The following is an 8,307-nucleotide window of genomic DNA, read 5'->3' as shown; positions in this document are numbered from 1 at the left end:
CTCATTAGAGGCAAGAAAAAAAAGTACAGTCCTTTTTTTAGAAGCTAGTTTCTCTTTTCATGACTCATCAAGAAAAGAAAGAATCACTGTGGGAGAGTACAATAAGCAGATGCCTTGGAATCACGTATCTGTGTACACATTCTGGTTCCATTATTTACTAGATATTTGACTTCAGAGAAGTTACCTAAATAATCTGGGTCTCTGTTTCTCCTCAATACATGAGGCTAATAATCTACTGGGGGACTCCTTTGTGTTTTAAAGGTAATATGTGTGAAGCCCAATGCCTTTCACAGAATAGGTGCTTAATAAAGGTAACCAAAGTTATGAGGGATATGTTTTCAAAGTTTGCCTGCTTTAAGGTATCTTTGAAGAGGTTGATATTTCATCCTAAAGTCCCCATAACTTTGATGGGGACATCAAAGCTTCCTTTGATGTTTACTATCACTTAAATTGGTTTTGAGTAACCGTATTATAAGCATTTCATCTGACTATTCAACAAATAGTTACTGTTCCAGGTATGCTTCTGATGTTAGGAATATAGCAATGAACAAAACAAAAATCTGTATCATAATAAGATTAGTAATCTAATGAGATGTAGACAGTAAGAAATAGCATCTACGTTAGAATGTTGGTAACTGCTATGAACAAAGAAAGGACAAGGTGACTGGGAAAGTAGGGGATGGGGTGGTGATATATAAATGGGATGATCAGCATCAGCTCACAGAGAAGGTGGCGTAAGTAAAGACTTGAAGGAGGTGAAGGAAGGAGACATGCAAGTGTCTGAGGAAGGAATATGCCAAGTCATAGGGAAAGGCCAGTTCAGAAGCCTAGAGGCAGGAGCATACTTGGTACATCTGAGGAATAGTGAGGCTATTTGTGCCTGGAGAGGAATGAATGTGGGCAGAATAGGAGAGGCCATCAGAGGTTTAATGGGATCCAGATCACTTGTAATGACTTTGGCTTCCGTTAGAAATAGAGCCCATAGAGCGTTTAAGTAGAGGTTCACTCTGGCTGCCATGTTGAGAATAATTAGGGGTTAAGAGTGGGAGTGAAGAGGCTAGCCCAATGGAAGGCAGCTTGGTCAAGGTCATAGTGCAGATAGTGAGAAGTGATCAGAGATAACGAATTTGCTGAGAGACTGAACATGGGGCTTAATAAACAGAATTGTCGGGGCTCCTGGGTGGCTCCGTTGGTTAAGCGTCTGACTTTGGCTCAGGCCATGATCTCGTGGTCCTTGGAGCAAGCCTCGTGATGGGCTCCATGCTCAGCGGGGAGTCTGCTTGTCCCTCTGCCCCTCCCCACCCCTTGTGCTCTCTCTCTCTCCCTCTCTCTCAAATAAATATCTTAAAAAAAAAAAAGAATTAAAGAACTGTCAAGGATGACTTCAAGGTTTTTGGCAACTAGAAGAACAAAGCTACCATTAGCTGAGGTGGGAAGGTAGAATTGAAGCAGGCTAGGACACATTCAGTTTAATAAATATGTCAGACATCTGGGGGGTGCCAGGCAGCAGTAGGAGATATGAGTCTGAAATCTAGGAAGGAGTCTGGGCTAAGGATATAAAATTGGGAGTCACTTTCATAAAGATTATATTTGAAAGCTAGCAGACTGGATAAGATCACCAAAGAAGCTAAGTACAGAATGGAAAAAGAAGAGATCTAAGTAAGTAAAGGGGAGCCCTGGGGCACTCTGACAAGAGAGCGGGAAGGAGGGAGAACCAGCACATGGACCAAGAAGGAGCTGCCGATGAAGATGTAAGCCAACAGTAGGTTGTGCCCTTGGAGCCTAGTAAATTATTTCCGAAGGAAGAGGGGATAAGCATGTCGAATACTCTTTGATAGGGAGAGTGGACCATTCATTGAGCAAGGGGAAAGTCAGTGATGATCTGGACACGACCAGTCTGGGGGAGTGGTGCGGGCCCAGTGAGTCTAATAAGGAATGGGGGGAGAGAACTGGAGCAGTTCCCTCTGTCAAGTTTCACCAGAAAGGTAAGCAGAGACAGAAGGCACAGCTGAACAGTTGAGGTATCTTTTGCTTAAAAAATGGGAGAAATAAGAGCATGCTTGTGTGCCGAAGGGTTAGTCCCAGTTGGAAAATGTGATAATGAGGAGAGGGGCTGTGATCTAGTGCTGGGTGGGAACAGCGCACTGGGACAGAGACCCAGATGGTACCCAGCTGCCAGCCTTTATAGCAGAGCCCACTGCCTCCAGATGGACCGTGCTGTACACGTGAGGAAGAAACCCAACACGTTCCATTTTCCTGCTAAGAATTATGAGCATTTAATGCTACTGTCTCTGAAGGGAATGATGCAAGAGGGGCGAAAAAAATCTTTAATAGATTAGAAACAAGTTTAGATGACTTAGCAAGATCATGCATGCATAAGCTCTCTGAGAACAAGTTTTGGAGAACAAGCTATTTGAGTAGAAAAATCTTGACTATTTTGCGTGTCTGACAACCTCACAACATTTTCAGCGTTGCCTAAATGGTATTGTATGTTCTTATACACGTTTAAAACTTCGGTCTAGCGTTACACAACAATTTCTGTTTTTTCCCTTAAAATATATAGGTCCTCATCAATTTTCTCAACCTCTTTTATATCTCATGTTCCTTTTCCCTCACTCCTCCCCACCACGTGAGACTCACTGGCCCATACTCCATAAATGCCAGGATGCTCAGATGCTGAGAACGCTCCACTCACATCTTTAAGTTAAATCAACTTTCAGGCTATGAGGATCCCAAGTGTCCCAAAAACATTACTGGTTTTAGGCTCAGGAAGAAAATTATTAATGGTGATGTTTCAAGAGAAAGTTTAGTCTGAAAACTAAATTTAATTGTATTATACAACTTAACATAAGACATTAATTTTATTGTTTTCCTAAGTGCATGTGATTACCTGGAATATACAATCAATTCTACCAATTTATTATAAAGAGCACTAATCCTGTTTATATGTATATTTTAACGAAAATCTTACTGTATGTGAGAGTAAAGGTTACAGATGATAAATGTTAAGAATTCAGAAAGGTTCATTTGGGTTTTGATGAACTACCAACTTTCAGTATCTCAAGGTAAGTGTAATCAGTTCTCTACTCTGTCCTAAATTTCCATCTATGGCTAGAATCTGAGTGCTGAAGTTTACATACTAAATCACTCAACTTATTGGTCTAAGAGGTAATGGCTCTAAAATGTCAGTGGGCCAAAGAATCACCTGAGTGCATTTAAAATGCAGATGCCTGGGCCCCGCTCACAAATATTCCAATAAAGTGGGACTGAGCTAGAACCCAGGAATCTGAATTTTTACAAGTGCCCTCATGGAGAAAGAAAGGTATTAGTAAAGACTTGAAGAAGGTAAGTGAACGACACACAAGATGCTATAGAAAGCACTACTCAAAGGGTTTTCCCTGGGCAAGCATGAAACATTTTACTTTCAAGCCCCTGACAGGTTTAAACTATTTGTCCCATGATGAAACCACCCACTGCAGAGAACCCTGCAGCGCTGGTCACAAATCCCTGGTTCTCCAAGGTTCCAGTTTTGGAGTCAGAAAAACAGGGTGATCCTTGCTCAGGCTTGTATGCAGACTGCACCAGGCTGCAGAAGGGACCGGCTGCCACTCCCAACCTGTGCAGAAACATCCCCCTCGTCTTTTCGTGGAGTGCTTCTTTCTGCTTATGAACCCAGACACTTCCAGAAGACAGCTGTGGTCTCCCATGTAAACTGCGCTTCTCCAGGAGACCGGAGCTCACAGGAGCAGGAACTGCAAGCCTCTTTCTCACCCTGACTTCCTGACTTCATCCTTAATGCAACATTATATTAAGTGTCATTAAGAAATATAATTAAAGATCCTATCTCTGCTGTCAATTTACAATACTACCTACAAAGATGATGAAATGAGCCAGGGCAACACAGAAAAAAGTAGCAAACTTTTTTTTTTTTCTTGTGGAGAGCTGTTTTCTAACTCTAGACGCCGTGAAAAGTGGCAGCAGGGCCTTTTGCCTTTGAGCAAAAACTGCTTTCGAGAACAGCTGTATTTCATTTCCTTTGGTACTTTTATTTACAAAAAAAAAACAATGAAAGGCAGGAAGGTAAACTGACAACCCTGAAGCTCTTTGTCAAATTATGAGTAGAAATTATTCTCTGTTGCCCACTGTGTCCTATTCGAGAGGTGGAAAGGAATTTAAAAAACACGTCATAGTTTGTCATTGTGCCTGCCCTTGAAGGGACTTACATTCTTCTTGGGAAGATGGGATAAAATGTATCAAAAGATAGAAAAGTTACAGAACCAGAGATCACTTAAGATGAGGGACTTAAACTGGACCTCTAAGATTGACAGAGAGTAAGAAGGCTGGGGAAAGGCGTGAGGCAAGGTGCACGGCTTATAAGCAAGCAATACAAGCCCAGCCTCGCTGAGGTGCCTGGTCCAGCAGGCCTGCCCAGTGGGAGACGGCAGCTAGCCAGAAGCCTGGGAGCCATCCCGGGGAGACAGACAGCCCTGGACGTCACGTCAAGGAGCTCAGAATCTGACAAGTAAGAACATTCAAAGAGTTTCACACAGTGCAGTCTTTGGGGATGTTAATCTGTTAGAGATGGAGATGTGGTAGGATTGATGGGAACAGATGGTACTTGGGGGCAGTCAGAAAGCTACCAGAAAAACCCAGATCCCGGGTGGTGGAGACCCAGAGAGTAGCAGCACTAATTATTATTAGTTTTATAGGCTAGTTTCATAAAATCTAACAAAACTGAGTTGTGTTACAGATGTAACCAAGATTTTTCAAAGGATGGTATCAAAATGAAAATTTGAGAGGCATGTGATTGTTCTGAAACCTTCCCAGTAATCGATCATTTTTATGATCGACATTATGAAAGGGAAAGAAACATTACTGTTTTTACATTTTACTTAAAAGACTGTGACTTGTACTTCACTTTCCATGTCCAGTCAGTTCTGCATTGTGCTTTCAGGCACTGCCCCCAAACCGTCTTCAGCCTACTAATAGAGAGAAATCTGACTTCAAAAGGGTTCAGGAATTTCAGGAAAATGAAAAGCTTGGCTTACACTTAAATACTGGAAACTCCCCAAACTTGGCAGTGATCTTTTAAGTGTTCCAGATCACCTATTGTTCAAAATGCTAATGGATGAGTTCCTAATTAATCATCTTACAAGTAGAAGAAAACCTGTTTAACACTCAGAAGTAGAACTTCCCCGATTCTATCAAATAGCACATTCCTAGAGGAACAGCCTCTAAAGAAGCTGGTCTGAGTACCAAGATTTTGAATGAGCAGTAACCAAATGCCTCTAATTTATTACAGATGACTGCCTGGGAAGAGAGACAAATTGTTTAAACATAATTTTTTTTCTATTATTCTTGCGTTTGGGGCATGTCAAGGATGTGGACCATCTTGGACATGTCCATGTGGAAACAGCACATTCTATTGCCCATAGCCAGGCAAGCCTCATTGCAGTGATTCCTCTGTCTGAACTAGAAGAACTCTGTTTTTTTTTTTACAGCTTACTTCTTGAAAACAGAGTAAGGTATTGCCAGTCCTAAGTTTTCATTCTGACCTGGTGTTTTGTAGCAACCCCTGTGTGATGTTGTTGCACCTTCTTTCCAGACTGAAGAAAATCTTTTTAAAAAGAAGATGTAGCTAAATAAGTGCTTTTTTCCCCCCCAATCCATCTGTTCACGAGTGTATGTGACATTCAGGATCACTAGTGGATCTCTGAATCCTAAATACTCAATAACACATAGACTCTGGACTGTTCTCATCTGCAGCACAACCCACATGAGGGAAAATGTTTCTTTGGCCTCCCAGTTTCAAGAGAAATCATTGTTCCCTGTACTGATTTTCATAATCACAGAACAAGAGAAATACTACTCTCAGGGTTCTCTTCCTGTTTGGAGATCAATGTGTCTATAAGCTTTGAACCTTCTCTATCATGGTTAAAGCACAAATTCTCCACAACTCAGATGGGCAACATGTAAAATACAACTCTGTTAATTGATCCTTTGCCTTAAGGGATGTTAGGTATTGCTTTAGGGTTTTTGGAAGACATATTGCAAGACAGAACTGGCCCCTAACATCGTGTGTATTAGCCTAAGAACACTGGGATGAATTCATAAGGTAAGTGCCTAGGAAGCATAAAACTCACATCCATGTTACATGCTCAATATTATATTGGGGGGAATGACTTCAAGTTGGAAGTTTTTGTTCTTACAAACATTTATTTTCTTCCAAATTTACTGTGTTTCTGTAATGCTGTGAAAAGTCTTCATTTCCCTTTTCCCAAGCGTTGAGGTTCAAAAAGCCAGCTCTCAACTCTAGACTAATCGTCATCTCTTCAGTGTCTTGTATGTTGCCTTAGTTTCATATGTAAGTATTTATATCCGTTTTCCTCAAGGATTTATACACCAATATATATATATATATATACACATATATATATATATTCCTACACAGATATACACAAGCCTTGTGTCCTCACCTTACCACTTGACAACACAACTTTAAGTATGTTTTACACAGCTGTTCCTTGGTCAAGGTCATTTGCAAGAGCAAGTCGGTTTCTGAAGAAATCTTGTTTGGTGGGTGAAGGATCCATTGAGGGATTCTCATTAGTTTTTTCCCTGTATTCTGATCCACTGGACCTAAAATCTCAGCACACAGATAAAGTACAGGTTGATTTGGTTTTAATTGTTTTCAGATATTTTATCCAAATTGTTTTGCATTTGTAAAACAGTTGTCTCTTAGATCTGGAATAATTTTTACTTCCCCTCAATTTCATGACTCAGGACATGTATAACTAAACTTTGCAACGAACATAAAGAGAATATCTCTCTAATGCTTTATGGAGACAATTGTGACAACTGTGTATGTTAGTGTAAGATTGTGTATAATGTTGTAAAAGGGAAATAAAAGCTCAGAAAATTTAGGAAATCCTATTTTTGATTCAACCAAGTAACTACTCCACAAATTACCAAGGCCTTTAAATTAAAATGGATGGAATTCATTGTTCTCAACCAAGGTTATCTATCAAGGGCCATTACTGAATTTGGGCATTACATTACAAACTCTTGCTTTTGCTTGTTTTCATTTTTAAATGAAAGATTTATTGAAGCCAACCACACATATATGCTACATTTGATAGAATGCAGAAATTAGTACAGTAGTCAGATTGAGGAGATTCTATAATCTCAACCACCACAAAGGAGACCAAGCCCAATCAATAGTCAACAACTCAAATCAGTCCAATTGAGTCCCCAGTCGAGGGTGCATTCTTCCTTTATCTTGGTTAAGCCAGTTGGGTAATCCATTCCAGCTCTGCACCTTCTCCAGTTTGTTCATGTCAGAAGTCCCTGGAGGGAGGAGGCTTTCTGGAAATAACCTCTGATAAGCTAGGCTGGGGCCCTTTGGCTAACTTAAACTCTGGGCTAGAATGGGTAGAACTAGCCCACTGACTAAGAACCAATATCAAAAGACCTCATGCAGGATGTATGGAAGTGATATGAGACATGAAGTTCTTTGTCCAAAGCTATACAACTGAACAAGTTCTCCATATGCTGAGGCAGAATCAGGCATCCTTCCACTATCCACAAAAGAAGGATAAGTTCTTTTACAGTCTTTGGTATGCTACGAGTCCTCACAGTTGTTAGATAAGTTAATTGTGACTCTATCATTTACTGAATTAATTGGGCAGAATTCAAACATCCCTTTACATTATTCAAGGAAAGAAGTTGGATCCACACAAAAGACTAAAATCTTGATGTCTGGACACCTAATGACTGACTGGATTTTTTTATTATTCACCGATACTTGGTACCACAGATGAAGCCAGAGCTGCCCACCATGTTTTCTACTTTCGGTCAGGAAGAAGCACTTTTCCACTACACCCCAGTGCACAGAAGAAAAACTATTCTTTCTCTCAACACCAGTCCATCTGCATACTCATCGGATAAGATTATGTCTTATCTGGTAGGGTGAAAGTCCTTTTCCTTTTCAGAAGCCCCCTTGGAACTCTCCCTTGAAACAGCCTCCACATGCCCCACCCTAAAATGCCACGCCTTCTCTCAACTCAGAGTTCCCACCTACCTACAATTCAAATCATCCCTGGTTAGTACAGTTATGCCCAAAATGTTAGGAAGATATATTTTTTACAATTTTATTCTTTCCCCATATCTTCTATCCAGAAGGCTAGAAATGCCTATAGTTTTGGGGGTGGGAAATAAGAAGCAAGATTTGAATCTGGCTGGTGTTTCTTCTGAATGGTTCCCCCATATGGTGGTTTCTCAACAGAAAATCATTAGTCAAAACTTAAA

General features: G+C 40.6%; 1 protein-coding gene across 2 annotated transcripts in view; it reads right to left on the bottom strand.

The window, feature by feature from the left end:
* Positions 1 to 6,509: 6,509 nt before the first annotated feature.
* The window catches only part of ARHGEF33 (Rho guanine nucleotide exchange factor 33), a 46,692-nt gene continuing 44,894 nt past the window's right edge, over positions 6,510 to 8,307 (bottom strand). For both annotated transcript variants that reach the window (XM_088026177.1, XM_028117244.1), the window contains one exon: positions 6,510 to 6,639. In XM_088026177.1, coding sequence (XP_087882303.1) covers positions 6,510 to 6,639 — 130 coding nt within the window. The remainder of the gene's footprint in view (positions 6,640 to 8,307) is intronic.

This window comes from Eumetopias jubatus, unplaced genomic scaffold, assembly GCF_037043125.1.
Source record: "Eumetopias jubatus isolate StellerSeaLion01/CBP00866 unplaced genomic scaffold, mEumJub1_p1.0 scaffold_9, whole genome shotgun sequence".
NCBI lineage: Eukaryota > Metazoa > Chordata > Mammalia > Carnivora > Otariidae > Eumetopias > Eumetopias jubatus.
Note: the sequence above shows the minus strand (reverse complement) of the source record. Positions and strands in the feature narration are given on the sequence as shown.